Consider the following 16,739-nt stretch of genomic DNA (forward strand, 5'->3'; position numbering starts at 1 on the left):
CCTGGGCTAATTAATATATAATCTTTACCTTGCTCCCACAATGAGCTGGTTCCTGTTGGCATCCAGTGCAAGCTGAGAAAAGTCATGCACACCTGGATAGGTGAAATTCGACACCCAGGGCTTCAGATCTGCAATGAAAATGAGAAAGCACAAAACAGTAAAGCCGCTCTAGAAGCAGTGAGTTCACCCGGACATCCACTAATGGATTTCCTACCGTGCTATCTGTCAGGGAAAGGCTAATTAATAATCTATTTAAGGGGTTTCTATTTATTCTGATTCTCTGCAGAGTGTGCAAAAACCCACACATAAAGGCAGGGCTGTCTCAGCAGTTATTTTCACATCCACGATGGAGTGTCAGCATTGGTTTTGGAAATAACAGCAGCTTGGTTGTACTTCTGTTAAAACTGATGAACCATCTTCAGTGCCAGGGTTAAGTGGTGTAAAGAGACTAGGTTGCCTGCCGTAACACCTCCATAGCCTTGCCTTCTGTGCTAAGCAAAGGGAAACGGATGCCCTCCGGAAAAAGAACGTGGCATCAACTGATTGATTGAAAACCAAGTTAGAGTAGAAGCAATCTGCATCCAAGACCTGGCTGCTCCAATGACAGGTTTTACCTTCTCCTTCAGGTTTTAGGTTCTCTTCTAGGTTTCACTTTACCTGGTTAAATCCTCCTTAATTTAGATGGAGAGGCAGGGGGGAGGAACAGAATGTCATCACACTATCTTTATGGCTGAGGGATTGCACAAGCTTAAGACTGGCTCTATCAATGAGCTTGGATTTCACAATCTAGGCAATTGTCCAAACTGCAATCACACAGGTTAAATGCAAAGCAATAGATTTAGCTATGCTATGCTCATTAAGACAAAGCTCTTCTAGAGGCTACATCTATGAACACAATATCAATTGAGAGACCTAGGGCAGATAGTCTTGATAAAATTAAAAATACACCTGTTTAAAAATAAAAAGCTGAATTACTATTTTTAAGGTACTCTCACGCATGCATGATGCTGGGGCATTCACAGAATCCCACCTTTCAATACAGTTACCAACTTTGACCTTTGTATTATAGATCACAGAATTTCAACCTCTCATCTTGTACCTTTATTGCATGAAATAAGTGGGGATAGATTCATATGTATTTTCAGAAAGTCATCCAGCTTCACTGTGAAGACTTTTCTTGAGAATTTATTCCAACTGTCAACTGCTCTGGCAGTTAAATACATGGAGAATACCAAATATCTGAGGGATCAAGGCACAAATGAGACCAAATAAGTGTATCTGTAATCCCTCTGTGACCTGTGCCTCATTCAAGTACTGGATGTTAAAGATCCAGGAGACTCAACATGAAAGGTAGTATCTTCTGGCCTCATGCCAACAGGATACCAATACACAGGCCAATGACTTGATGACTCATAACAATAATGATGTAGTTCAGACTAGTTCAAAAGAGCTCTGAAAAAGCACGCTCCATCGTCATTTTATATCCCCAAAGATAAATTGAGAAGTCTCACTGAAGGTAGTCAGGTTTGAATGTTTTGTTGTAGGCATTAATTCCCCTTTCCACAGGGGTAAGATGACAATGCTGATGAGGAATCTCACTAAGGCCTTTGGCATCTTGGCATGCGTTGTAGGATGACAGTTGTGCAATGCTTTAAAACCTTTGACGTAGGGATATTTGCTGAGAGATTTCAAGTTCCTTCTCCCTCCAGGGATAGATGAAATGTAATCAAGCCCTTCAGTTATTAAAACCTTAAGAAAACACATATAAACGTCCCTACACTCCACTTGACCCACCTCTTTTTCCAAAGCAGAACCTTGTCCTGGAGCTTTGGCCTTTGCCTTGAACACCACCATATTTCATAATATGAAAGCCCCTCATCATGGAGCTGGACACCATCAGGCCTGGTTCCATGCCCTGCTTAACTGGACACTGCCAGGGCCTTTCCAACAATAAGACCTCCGTCCCTGCAATCTAGAAACTCAGTCGCCAGGAGCTGGAGGCTTCCGGCTCTTTCAGCATTCCAGTCACAATGTATAACCACACAAAACGTGTACCTCCTCTGCTCCTCAATGAAAAGGCACGAGTTAAGGAATAACTCATCCCATCTAACCTTCAAGCACCTCCACCTCCTACACTCCTCTGGGACCCTTAATGATATATCAGCACCAGGGAGGCACCGCAGTTTCACCTCTGGCATTCTCCTAACTAATGGGGCTCTGTCTTCTTTTCCTGTAGCTCTTTAGCTGCAGAGACATTTCTGAGCCAAGCAGCAGAACCAGCAACAATAACACCTTTCAGGCAGGTTAGCTGGCTGACATGTGCTGCAGACCTCCTGGTATTTCTGTTGGCTGGTGGGGGTGGGAATAGGGGATTGCTATATAGTGATAATACCTTTTAAGGATCCTGCTTTTAGGCCATAATTTCTTTTGTCATTCTACTTCCTCTCCTACCAACTCTTTCCTACTAACTAACCCACTATTACAGTACAGTGGCAGGAAGAATATTGCTTTATCTGCTGCTCTAAGCAAAAACTCCTCATTTCAGGAGTCAGTTCTTCAGGAGTCAGAACTCATCAGTTCTTTTTAAGGGCAAGCTCTGACAAACTACAAGTAAAAATAATTAAAAAAAAAAAAAAGGCAGTATGTAGCTTGAATCTTTGCACATTGGCTGAAATGTCAATCTAGCCCAAGAAATAACAGGCAGTGTCTTGATTTCTATTACTACTGCAGGTGGTACAACTTATAAAGAAACCCTTCCCATTTATTAAATTAAAGGCTGCAAGGCATGCATCCTCATAGCAAAATTAAGCTTTTATGGGCATGTAGTTGGAGATTATTAAACCCAGCATGGTCCCAGATAAGAATGTCTAAATGTGAGTTGTCAGAATTAATGCCAAATGGCATATTTTCTTTCTCAACCTTCTTTCTTCCTGTTAAGAGGGAAGGGATAAAGTGAAATGGAAATGCAACTAAGAGTCAGGACATGGGTCTTTTTTCATTTGACACATTCAAATCTACTGCTCAGACCATAGGCATCCCTAAGGACTGTTCCAGATTTTCATTCTGAAACTAGCTCAGTTCTGCAAAGTAAGTGCTGCCCTGGGTCTATCCCGTACTAGCTGAAGTTTACACATATGGACCCAATGAATATCAGTATTTGACCCTTCTCAGAAGGCTGATTTTTCCAGTGCTGACTCTTTAATTTGTCTGGAAACCTTCAATGCTGGTGCATGTTTACATTTGCAAAAGTATCTGTTTAAAAACAGTATGAAAAATTAAAAACCAAGGCCTTGGCTCTGCATGTCAGCAGCAGGAGCTGAAAGCTAGGAAATACATGGCTTAGGGGCAAAATGTTCATCAAGGCCTCCTTTGTGCTTCTCATCTCTAATCATTTCCAGGGGGTTAAACATCCATGCTCTCACTTCCTCCATACGAGGACCAACGAACAAAAGTTGGTTTTGTTTCCAGCACCGTCCATTGCCAGACATCTGATTCAGAGCCTCTAAAGCTCTCCAAGTCCCTCCACAGCTCAAGGTGGTTCAGGTATCCAGCTGCAAAGAAGACAAAGTTTTGCAGGAAATGTAAGTCTGCAGACACAGCTGCGTTCAGGCTATTATGCATGCACAAGACAAGGTGAAAAGAGGCCCTCTGCCACTTCAGAGGGTGGACCCTGCAGCCTGCTAGCATGCTGCTCTGGGACCAGGATTAGTCAACTGCACAAAGGATGGTGTGCCAGACCACAGAGGCTGGGTTTAAGGGCCTGATCCAGAGGCTCTTGAAATCATTGGCTGTTTTCCACTGAGCTTGATGGATTTGGATCAGCTTCTAAAGATGGGGTAAACCTGGTAATACTTGAGCCTTCATCTCCTCAAAACCAGCTGCTCCCCACCTCACCCTGACACTGTGTACTTTAGAGGAAAGAGGTATGTAAACACTGAATTGAGACTTCTGTGTCTGAAGGACAGCATTTACTGCTTCGTCTCACTTGAGCCCAATTGTAGCTCCCATCTCCATCAGGCTGTAACAGCTTTGTGCATCCAGCACACATCACGCAGGAGCAGAGAGGTTAAATACCCATATCTTGAAATTGCAAAGCCATAGCTAGGAGCATGGCTAACCACTGTGTTATTCAAGAATATCTCTTCTGGAATAATTCTCAGCATGGATTTCCTTGTCTGGAGCCAAAGAAACTAAGCTAAACAGGACCAAGGTTTCTTTGTGCAAAATAAGGGTATACCCACATATACAGACTAACCATGCTCCAGTCTGACCGTGCTCCTATGCTAGGATTGCACAGAAAAGCAACAAAGATATCATTAAAAGACCTTAAGGGAGGAAGATGGGGAAGCTGAACAAGAAGGAAGACTCAGAGAGACTTCATTCCAGGAAAGACAACCTGAACCACATACATTACATAAAACCCCTGCAAAATAAGCTTATTCAGCAGTAAAAGTTTATGCAATGAACTGGAACACACATATAGCACTTGCAGCCTGCCAGACTAAATGGGAATAAAAAAATACCTGTTCTGCAGATATTCAGACACTTTTGTACAGCATTATTTGACCACACATTGAGTGCTTCCCTGATTGCCTCTGTATGGTCTCTTGTAAATTCTCTTAACTCAGCTTACTAGCTCATGGCATGTTTAATTACTGTGCTGAATATTTCAGCATTCCTGGGGAGGTCCAGATGACAGCCATGACTTCTGTAACTAACTGTACAATCTCCTCCTCTTTTGATTTGCTTCAGCCCTGGCACAGGGCACAACATTTATAGTGACTGGCAGATACCCCAGTTTGCAATCACTCAACTACTTAGCTCTTTTTCAGATGACCAGTAGCCTGGAGGACTCTCGGTGTTGGATTTCAACCATGATCAACAAATGCAAAACACTTTGTAATATAAGGTAAAGACGCAGGCTGTCTTCTCAGTATAGACTGATGAAATGTCCCCATTTCAGAATCAGACCTACCATCTCAGACCATCCTTTGCTTCAGTTATCCTCAGTATTCAGAGCATTTTTCACAACATAGGCAGTTGCCTGCTAAGACTGAGGCCAGAGTTTCCTTTCTGTGCGTGTCACTGATCAGAACCCATCAGAGACAAAGCGAACAAGGCTGTAACCAAAGATCAGAAAGCTAATGACTACTCATGCTACCACCTGTCATCTCAAACACAGCAAATGTGGATACTTCCAAGAATGCATAGAAGTTAAAGTCAAATTACAGCATTGTCTTTATTAGACTGACAATAAATCATATTCTAATATCAGCTTCATTTTACATTTTAGCTTTCTGTCATGGGTCACACCACAGGTTAGTGCAATAGTCTTTGGAAAATAATTGGCACTCCTACCCAATGCTGAGATGACAAAAGTAGCCTCCACAACACAAAACCACTCCACAATTCAGAAAACTTAACAGGGGAAGGAGAAATGTTTTGCTGTGCGGGCAGAGCTGAGCAAAGAAAATGTGTCAGCACTCAGAGCTCAACTTTACTCATGAGGCCAAAAAACTCAAGCTGGCTTTTTCCCAGAAGTCCTCCTACACATACATATCACCCTGCTGTCTTGTCTTCCCATCACCACCTCCACCTCACTACTGGTATTCTCTCTTTCTTTAACCTGATCCATTGAAATCTTAATTGTACATTAAATGTCCTTATCCTAACTGCTGCAATTTCTAGGTTCATTGTCTTCTTAAATCTCTGATCTCCACTCAGTTATGAGGACACAAAAGGCTGTTGACAGAGTACATGGCCTTCTAGAAAATGGGCCAAACCTGCAGTTTCCCTCTCTCTCCCCTCAATACCCAAATCCAACTTGGATGTTCTTCCACCTGTCTCATTATCATGGTTTCATTCAGTTTACCCCTGTGGCCCCATATTCACCTCCCCTCCCACTCCTGCTTTCTTTTCTAGTTGTCTTCACCTTCCAGCCATGTTTATACCCCCTTTCCTGCCAAGTCAATCAATTCTTCCTGTCTTGATGAACTACGAACTCCTCCTCAGATGAGAACAGCAATGAGCTAACCCATGAGTGGCCTGAGAGTCACTGTGATAGCTGCTTGCAGTGAGCCATTCCCTTCCAATGGGATCCAAGAAGCAAAAGAGTCACTCTTTTGTCCCTCTCCAACCTGTCCAAGAATATGTGTATAGGAGATGACTGGAAGAAGAAAGAATATGACTTTTTATCTCTTGGTATCCCACCTCTCATTTCCCAAAGAATAGAAGTAGACAGAAGAAAAGGCTCTGCTTTTTAACACCCTGAAGGGAAAAAAACCTTCACAGAGCCATAGGAATCACAATAATCATAATAACCTAGACATGTTATCATTTAAAGTTATGTCAAACCTAGATGATTTTGTGTCTCTGCCTTCACTGCCTACAGCTTTTCTTTAAACTGACATTGTTAAGATTCCTCCATCACAAGAAAGAAATGACATCTGGAAATGTAGGCATGGTCCCAAGTGCCCAACAGCACTGATATTGGAGTCCTCTGTCTTGGACAAATTGTGAAACTCTTTAGTGTCTCAGTGCTTCCAATTGTTAAATAGGTTTAGGGATACTGGTTGGTGCACCAGGGCCTAATTATCTGTAAAGCATGCAATGTACAGAAGGCACTAACTGTTCCTAACACATACTAAGCATCTTGACTCTTTGTTTCCTAAATTTTAATAATTTCTTCAAAACAAGTGTTGCTAAACTGTTTCAATATGGATAAAAAAGAACTTAGTCCAAACCTAATTTTTGCAAAAGTACAATTATGACTGCTTGTTTATTTACTTTTTTATTATTAATATAGAGCAGCTGGCAAAACAAACCAATCTACCAGGAAGAACGGACGGATTCAATCCCAGATAAAGAAAACACCAGATAATAAGCATGAACCAGTGCTTACTTCCAGTATAGGACAGTGTGCTGCTAAACTGTCCTACGCTCCTGCCCCAAATCCCCCAAGGAAGGAGAACAGAGGGCTGCCATTCATACTCCCAATTCATCAGATTTCTACAGTACTTCAGCATTTCTGAACCAGCAGAGAGGTCAGTCTTGGCCCATTCTCTGTTTTGCTTGGGTTCCTATTTGCACATGGTGAAGGGCAGACAGAAGATCCATCAAAAGCTGCCCCAGGGAGAGCCAGGAGACTTCCACTGATCTAAGTCCCCAGGCCTCAGGCTTGGGGTTTGGGAAAAAGTCATGTAACATGACAGAGGCTCCTTGCTCCTACTCCCAGAAGACCTCAAACTCTAGCTAACATAGAATCATTTAGGTTGGAAAAGACCTTTAAGATCATTGAGTCCAACCATAAACCTAACACTACCAAGTCCACCAGTGAACCATATCTCTAAGTGCCACATATACACATCTTTTAAATACCTCCAGGCATGGTGACTCAACATACGCATTGCAGATGATGATAGCAATGGATGATCAAGAGCAAGAGGAGGTGTCACAGTGCTGCAAGAGTGTGGGGTACAGGTGCATGTCCATGAGGCATAAGCATGTCTGTTTGCCATGCCTGAGATCAACAGGACCAAAGGTGTGTGTCTCCACAGCACAGAACTTCATAGAAAGAATGGATTTGGCTTTCTTCAACTGACTACCAGCCAGGGCAAACACCACCCTAACATTGCCTCCCCTCCTCAACAGTCCTTGACTTCTAGCCCACACAGCACTGTACGGTGTCATGCAGGCACAGCACTGTGCCCCACCACCACATTGTGAAATTCAGCGAACACACAGCCCCACCGGTAGCAAACCCAGAGATTTCTTGTTTTCTTAAGGGTGTTGCAGAGTGTTGTGATCCATTGTCCACTGAAATAAGCCCTGCAGCTGTCACACAATCTCCCTCACTGAGAAAGATAAAGTGAGTGCTCCTGCATCACTTGCAGCTTTCTATGACATTCTGATAAGTATAATCCCTCTTTTCAGACAGGAAGGCAAGTTGCATCTTGGCTCCTGCAGCCACTGCAGTCTGAAGGAAAAACCACTCCTTTGTCATCATTCAACCACCATTCAATCTGCCTCCTCCACATCTGAAGGCAAATTTTTTTCACTATGCTTACAGTTACATGTCTACATCAGCCACTTCTGACAGCAGAAACGGCGCAAGATTCAGGACAACTGTTTTCATGAGTGAGAACATAGGAGAGGGTGGAGAAAGTATGGCTAAACTCTCCTTGAGTTTCACCAGCAAGTACCACAGAAGCAGATTTCTCTGATTTTGATGAACATCTGAAACAGAAGTTGACCCTCTTTGGTAGCTTGCCAGAGACTGGACTGGAGATGCCAATTCAAACATACAGTTTGCACTTTTTAGCTAGCCAGGCTTATGAGAACTCCTGTCTTCTGTGGACAAAGGTCCCACCATGAGCCAGTTACACCAATGAATTGGAGCAGAGGCTATAAAATCCTGAAAGACTTTTGAAATTAACCTGTTCTCATAAAGATCAGTGGTTTTAAATTGGAAGATGGCTAATAATAGCACAGGATTATCAGAGACCGCATTTCACCAATGACCTCCACCTCTTTTATTAATGTGCTGTAAAACAGAGCAATTCTCATGTATAAAATACAAATCTGAATTTTGCAGCTCAAGCAATTCCATTAAAATACATCCTAAGGATCACCCAATGTTATAAAAATGAAAGGATGGATGATCTATGAAGTCAGAGCTTTTTAAACCAAAGCACAAGATCTTCGGGATTTTATCTGCATTTCCCAAAGCCAGAAATGATCATTAAAACATCTAACCCAGTCTACTGTGTATTGCAGACCACAGACTTTAATCCAGATAATACTACTGTAATCCAAAGAACACGTTTTATTTCTTAACCACTTGATTCTGCCATGTTAGAGGAACAACTTGGCCTGTTGGACCTATGGTAATAGAACACTCTAGAAACAAAAATACACGCTAGGTTTTCCATTTACAGATGATGTTTCAGTGCTATGCACTTTGACTGTGGCCTAGCTCAGCACGTAAGCATACGCTTGGTTTCAAGTACACAATCCCATTGGCTTCAAGGTAAGTACATATTAAGAGCTTGACTGAGCTGAAACTGTTCGTGGCTTTTCACGGTGAACCCTGCATGATTAAACAAGAATATTTCTTTATGAGATTGCTAGCACTAAAGTGAACTTTATTAAAGCATAATGAGATCCTTGAATGGAAGGTTTTAGGAGAATGTGATATATTAACAGTCATCAGAAGCAGATATGCTAAATAAATGAGGTCTGCCATACCACTGGCTCACAAACTTAACTCAGTTGGGAACTATGCTAAGTAAACTTTAAAACTGAGAATGAGGTCTCTGTAAGGTATGTCTTTCTTTGCAGTGAACCACATAAAAAAAAGAAAAGCACTTTGCTTTGCTTTCCACCCTGTTTCCTTTCTCTGAGGTGTGACTGAGAGAAAAGAGGCAACCCACTTGTGTCCTAGATCCAGCCACTGTTCCAAAGAAAGGACATGCACATGATGCTGTTAGTTGCTGCTGTTAGCCCCAGCTACACCAGTGGTACCCCTGGGAAATATAAACAAGCTACTCTGTTGCTGACAAGAGTTTTCCATGGTGTTGATCTGGGCATACTGTGCTGGTGACCTTCCCAGTACCTGTTTCTCCACACTGTGAGTCCACCTAACAGTTCTGCTGCTGAGGATGCCCTTCCTCTCATCATCACCACCACTCATGGTCAGAGGCTGTTCCTTTCCCTGACCTATCATACATCTTTAAAGTTTTACTTTCCTTCTCTCCAGTATGTAAGAGTTATTCAACCACTTTGTTTCATGAGGCTTCACCATAAAGTCTTCCTTTTCTCTCTCCTGCTTGTCATGATTCACTCTCTCTAAAGCATTTTGTGAATGAAGGGCACTCTTCCAAAACCCCTTTTTTTCTTAAGGCCCCAAGGAACAGCTCGCTGAATAACTTTTTTCAATCAAATCTCATTGCAATTATTTGTGAAGTGCCTTGGACACCATTAATGGGGAAGTGTCAAAGAACTAGCATCATTATTGTTACTACTATGGAATGAAAAATACATTGAGAACTGTTGGGTGTAATTTTCAGAAGTTTTGCCTGAGAGCAAATTACTTCCCTAACCACTGTATATTTATGGCTTTACCAGCCATAATTTTCAAACAAATTCTAAATCAACTCTAAAGAAGGAAATAACAGTTTCATTTGCCACAGTTCTATTTTTCAAGATTAGAAAGAAAATTGCCACAAGGCTTGCTTAATGGAAACAAAGTCTATACTGAAATGTACAGAAGGGCACACATTCTGTAGCACCCACAGGATTCTACCAGTTTCCAGTCAACAATCCATCATCAGTTAACATTTGGAACCCCTGTTTGGAGATTCAAGGGCAACAAGGCTATGAGCTAAAAGACAATTCTCCCATAATATATTTTGCCTTCCCTTTGATGCATAGCCAGATAGGCATCTCATACTTCACCCCACAGTCTTCATCCTTTGTTAACTACAATTTTGGTTTGGATTGTCAAAATCTCACTTGCTTAAGAAAAGTGTAAATCTTTATCAGAATTTCCTAAGAGGCTTTCCTAGCTGGCTTTTTGGAGTTGATGGATGTTAATGTGCTTTTTTTTTGTCAACATACTGTAAAGCAAATAATGTATTAGTGACCAATTCAACAATAGTGGGGGTGTTTGGTAAACCTTCAAAAGAAATAAATCATACCCTATTATCCTTCAGCCTACAAAGTTAAAACAGCTTTTGCTTTCAATACAATAAGCAAACACTTAACTGCTCCCCACAGATTTCAGTGTTTGAAGGTGGACACGTTTCAATAAAATGTTGTATAAAGAAAGAAAATACTGAGAAAATATACAGCAAGCTACATTCAAGCAACCCGAATCACACTGATCTGGTAGGAGGTAATAATTACAGACAGTCTAAAGAAAAATACCAGATTTAAACACTCCCAAACTAATTCATTTTGAAAACCTGACGCAACAGACAGAGCTGCTTGTCTGCATCTGGGAGAAATCGAGGATTAGACAATGGTTCAAGTGCTACACACTGAGAACTCACACCAGCCTAATGATGCAGTCCACAAAACTGAGACTTGCAGTCCTGAGAAGATGTGGCATATAAGCTATTTAACTAAGTCCACCTCTCCCCAGTGCTTCAGCATGGGATCAGCTGAGATGTTTTTATGAATGAAGACATCCAAATGATATAACATAGATGAGTTTGCAAATTTTAAAGCACATCCTTGGTAAACAAGCTGAAACCAAGCACTCTGCACCCACTGCAAACATATACACATGTCAGTGACGGCTCTGGCTCTCAAAGTAACAAGTCTTACATAGTATCGCTATGGCAGAAGATGGTTCTGGCTTTCCCAAGAGGCATGTTACAAAGGAGCTCCAAATATCTTTAATGAATAGCAAAAATGCTTTATGTCCAAGAAACATCTGTATGACAATGAAGCATACTGCTAAGAACAAAGACAGTATATAGCAAGGGCATAGCCCAGTTGCAAATGCAGAAATGCAGGGACTGATCTCTTGGTTATAAGATACATATGGAAACGACAAGAAAGAAGAACATGACTGACAGGAACTAGAAACAACTTCTCTGGTGTTTGGCTTACCAGAATGGTCCACAGTGTAGCTGTGCCAGGATGACATACTGTTTAGTGAAATGGGACTTGGATACATGTGTACATGCATGTATGAATAGAAAAGGTTATACTTCCCTTGTTTCACAAATTTCTCAACTCATTGAAAATCAGACAAGCATGAGAGATCCTTAATGTAACTACCCACTCACAGCCAAATAGGTAATAAGACAACAGAAACAGCCTCCTGGGAAGTAAAAGATCATTTTCTTACTGATCTAACAAGGGAAATCAAACTTTACCTGGATTTTCTACAAGCACAGAATAGAACAATCTAATTATGAAAAGCCCAAACTGTGTATGTTATAATTGTTGGTGAACTGTACAATGACCATCATTTATAAGTTCCAGGGAAACTGGGGCACCATTGTGTGCGTTTGCTACTGTGCAAACACACACAACGGTGCTCACAGCAGAGATTCCTAACCTGTCCCTCACGATCTCTATGTAGTCTGCTAGGATAAATCATCCAGCTCACAATCCATTCCCAGTCCACATCTCTCCTGGCAGTGCAAACTTTATCTTAAGCATGTCAAATAAGCATATTTAGGACTTAAAATTTATGTCCCTCAACTTGTCTAGACCATCTCCCCTAGGTCACAAGTAATGGCAGGTGGTTTGAGGAATGGGCTCTATAAAGAAAAAGGCATTTCTTCAGGTCCAAACACAGCTAAAGTAAAAGCATTTTGCATACATAGACTACTTTCTGCTTAAATAAGTAGGTCACGTACTGTAGCCTCTTTTTTACCCTGTCTATGCAATACAAAAAGATAATTGTTCAAAAAGATGGTTGACTAGTGTGAATGAGACACAATAAGCAAGAGATTAGACATCGAAAATACATAATTTCTCTGGAAATCAGTTAAAAGGTAGACAGAGAGTAGTTTTACTTGGATTCTTCCATGACAAGGATATTATCCAGCCAACTGGATGCTAAGAATATCATAATCTGGAGGAAAAGAAAGGCTGAGCATAAGCAAAGTGGGAAGTGAAGACTGGAGAACACAAAACGTATAATGGCATCCCATTTGTCTTGCAATGGGAAGCCAGGCTAGCAAGATAGTGAAAAAGATGCTATTCAACTCTTTTGTAATATAAACTGCTTTGTTAACCTGTTCCTTCTGGCAGTAAATTAATGCATCCTGTATGACGATATGGCCTGGGACCTTACTTACTGTTACCACTCATCCACTGAAAATTGCAGGTGTAATATAATCCTCTCCCCTAGCAGCAGGAGCATCAGCAGAGCTACTGTTAGGGTCACTCTTTCAATCACTGGCTCAGCATTCCCACTGTGTATCAGGCTGTGATCTTTGGGATAATGCAATTGGACACCCACAGAAAGCCCATGAGCCACAATTTTAAGTGGAGACATCCTCTGAGGACTTTGGAACAGCACCTAAGAAGTAGATTTCCCTGCTTGTCTTCCCTTGCAGCCAAAACCTGCTTGTGCTGGCATCAGAACAAGCTATAGCTTTAAGGTAAATTACATTATGAACTGAATGTGGTTTTGCAGGTGTTAGACCTCTTTCATAGAACTTAAATACTATGTGCAGTGGAAAGAAGATGCCTTCAATTTTATTCCTGTGTATTTTCCAGCTGAGCTTTGCAACAGAAAATACAGGATTAAAGTGTATCATGAATGATCATGAAGAAACAGGTGCTAAGAAAAAACAGTAACTCTGAATCTAGCTTGGGTTTAAGAGACCCAAATGATAATCTGGGCAATTTCAATCTTTATTTCTTTTCTATAACAGTCAAGTTCTAATTAACTCACCAGGTTTCGCCCTCTACCATTACGAAGAGGAAGGGAGTAAGAACAGTGAAAGGGGAGGAGAGATTATTTTTTTCCTGTGAAAAATTCATGCCTGATTAAAACAAAGCAAACTGGCAAATAATGAGCGTTTTTATGTAGTCATTACTTCTGCAGAGAGCAATCATACTGAGTGCTAAAAAATGCCCACCAATTCCTCCACATCAGGAATCAGAGCTCTAATATTCCCTGCAGAATGATTTATCTCAGTGCTGGATCTTGCCAACACATCGTCTGTACACTCCAAATTTGGTGCTCCTGGTTAATAGAAAGAGCTCAGACTTTTTCTCTTTTCTGTACCTATAATATCATTATTATTGTACAATCTATTTAAATATCCAGCTGAGTTCCACCACATTTTTAACTGCAAGGGGTTCTCCTTTTATCCCTCCCCAGTTAAACAGATGGTTAGACTTATTTAGCAATTAAAATCAAGTTTTATTTACTCATTTCACTGGAGCAAGGTTAGAGCCAGTGCCATATCATGTAGGCTTAAAGATTTTGCTAATTTACTTTAATCCACTTAAACCCTTAAAGCACAGATAATGGAAAACAGACAAAAAACTCTTACACTTTCCAAATTAAGAGACAAGAGTTTCCTCCTCTGTGTAGAGTAAAGCTCTCTAGAAGAACACTAAAAGGTCAGCAAGGAAGCCTTTGACTACTTTCTTCCTGGAAACCCTATCTCAAAGGTCACAAACCCACAACTAAATTGCCTTTAGCAAAGAACCTAACTAGAGACACATTGCAAGGTACTTAATTGCCTTTAGGAAAGAATGTAACTGGAGTTGCACTGCAAAGCCTTAAATGGGAACTAAAATCGATATTTCAACATTTAAAAGGAAACCATTCTTAACAAGGACATTCAGCAGCTGATGATGCTGATCTTAACACACTAGTCTGAAGTGAATTGAGAAATAATAGTAATACCAACATAATGATCTAACTGTCTAGTGGGTAAGTGGACAGATTGGACAGACAGCAGTTTAGGAGTACAGGTACACTCATGGAAAATCCAACTGGGATAAGGACAAGAGAATGCCATTCCCTGCCACTTTAAAACAATTTACTTTTCTTGTGTTCAAGTATGAACAAATTCTCTATCACTTTTCACTCACCGAGTATCTGGATCCAGCTAGCCAGGTGAGGTACATAAGCTTACTGAATTTCAGATTACTGAATCCAGTTAGAGAAAAGGAAACTGGAACACATTTTCAGTGTGGCACAAGATTACAGGGAGTTTGTAGCAGAATTGAAAATTGAGATTCTTAGACCAGTAGTTGCAAAATTGTCTGAATTAAGTGAAGCCTCAGAGATAAAACACTGTAAAGTGGATACAATTCATTAGGCTACTTGCACTGGCCTGTGGATCACAGGTATAAGGAAAACAGCACAGACTAAACCATCATCCACAGCACCAGGAAGGACTTCAAAATGGATCATCCTACTGGAACTGAAAACAGCAATAGAAGCTACTTACCTTCAAAAGAAATTGTGGGGTGTTCTTTCCTGACACATTGCTGATATTCAGCTTCAGAGTATTCAGGTACATTCTGTGATGCTGAGAGATGAAAAGCAAGAAGAAAAAGGCTTGGCAATGACAGGGAAATGGCCTTTAATCTTGAAACAACCATGACTGAAGGGCGACTGCAGATCTAGCTTCCAAGGTAGACCCAGGGAGGATACCTGAAATACAAATAATTCCACTTTCAGAAAGACGAATGCTTATTCAGAGCATGTAACATGGGTAGAGAAAGGTGGAGGTTCCCCTTTCATCCCAACCCCACTTGTACTAAGTACACAAGATAATAATCCACAAACAGCATCTAAAAATAATGACCCAATTTACAACTGTATTTGGGCTTTTAACTTCAAAGAGAAGGGAAGCGCACAGCTCCCTAAATATGTATCTCTGTGCACCTTTGGGGCACACGTCCTTACACAGCAGCTGGTGTGCAACGGCCAGTGCTGACAACTTGAGCTCTCAAATATTCCAGGTGCAAAAGTGTCCCCCAGTGTGGACACCTCACTCCTCAGTTTCATGAGATGTCCATGTTTAAATGTCATGCTACGTTCAAGAGATTGCTAAGGAATGGCCAACATCAATCATCATGAAAACACACATGCAATTAATACTGTTCTAATAGGAAATTCATCCATTTTACCACTGCTGTTTTAAATGTTTTAAAACCAGAAAAGCCAATTTAAAGGTGTTGCCAGGAAAGTGCTAATTAGGGTAACATAAAAATTAAAACAGCTTAATGGGGAGAATGGTGAGATGTGAGTCAATTGCCTGCCTTATCATGGGATGCTATAGCTCTCAGTCACAAGAGCTGAGGCACAGCTAAACGGGAGGAACACTCACTCTCAGGCTGGGAGAGGGGAAATGCCTTTTCTATATGAGCATTTTTAACAGCAGCAGCAGAAAAGACATAGCTCTAAAAACTTCCCTGGGCCTATCAGGCCTGAGGCAGGGGATGGAGGATTAATTAGCCCATGCCACAGGCTCCCCAAGGTGCTGCTGCAGCTTAGGAAAACCTGCATTGCCAAATTTAATCTTACTAATGTGCATATTGTATTTTCCTATGTAACTTTGTTCAATTATTACAAACACATGTTTTCAAACAAATGGAGTCTCCTACCTTTAAATCTTACCTGGTGATAAAGCTGATTCTGATTAAATTCACACATAATGAGATTTTCAATTCCTGCAGGTGTAGCGTTACATGAAGGTAGTGCAACAGTCAACACCTGCAGTGCCTGATACCTCTATGTTTTTGTCTGGAGTCTCCAAAACACCCTCAGTGAGCTGAAGCGGCCAGGCTAGTGGTTGGTACCATGGGGTACTGATACAGGTCTGTGTCAGGCTCGTGACACAGACCAAAACAGGGGGCAATAATGTGACATCAAGAAGCTGGAAGAAGTTTACAAAGGTCTTTGGGTGTCACAGAGCGATAAGGGAATGCTTACAGCAGCTAGGGGAGACAGCTGGTTTGAACGATGGATCCTATGTTTTATTCTTATCTGTATTTCTCTGTGATTTTAAAACACTGGCATAGAGATGAGTTGCCAGCGCATCCATTATGTGTGTCTTCAGCAGCAGCTACATACCACTGACTGAAAATAGAGTTGGCATTCAGTATTTGGGGTAGTTTTACGGACTTGGTTTCCCAGCCAGTGTGAGTGAGAGATTACAACATTTCACATTTTTTCCAGCCCTGTATACATGCAGATTTTATGCAGGGATATATAAAATCCCTTTCCAGTTCTCCAAAGGAGGTTC

General features: G+C 41.2%; 1 protein-coding gene across 1 annotated transcript in view; it reads right to left on the bottom strand.

Moving 5' to 3' along the window:
- Positions 1-15,090, bottom strand: part of SEMA5B (sema domain, seven thrombospondin repeats (type 1 and type 1-like), transmembrane domain (TM) and short cytoplasmic domain, (semaphorin) 5B) — a gene marked incomplete at its 3' end in the record, with an annotated part of 103,930 nt that extends 88,840 nt beyond the window's left edge. The window contains exons 1-2 of the mRNA XM_010017361.1: positions 14,937-15,090; positions 29-128 (exon numbers count right to left, since the gene is read on the bottom strand). Of these exons, the coding sequence (XP_010015663.1) occupies positions 29-128; positions 14,937-15,090 (254 nt within the window). The remainder of the gene's footprint in view (positions 1-28; positions 129-14,936) is intronic.
- Positions 15,091-16,739: the final 1,649 nt, after the last annotated feature.

Source organism: Nestor notabilis, unplaced genomic scaffold (assembly GCF_000696875.1).
Source record: "Nestor notabilis isolate BGI_N333 unplaced genomic scaffold, ASM69687v1 scaffold15816, whole genome shotgun sequence".
Lineage (NCBI taxonomy): Eukaryota > Metazoa > Chordata > Aves > Psittaciformes > Psittacidae > Nestor > Nestor notabilis.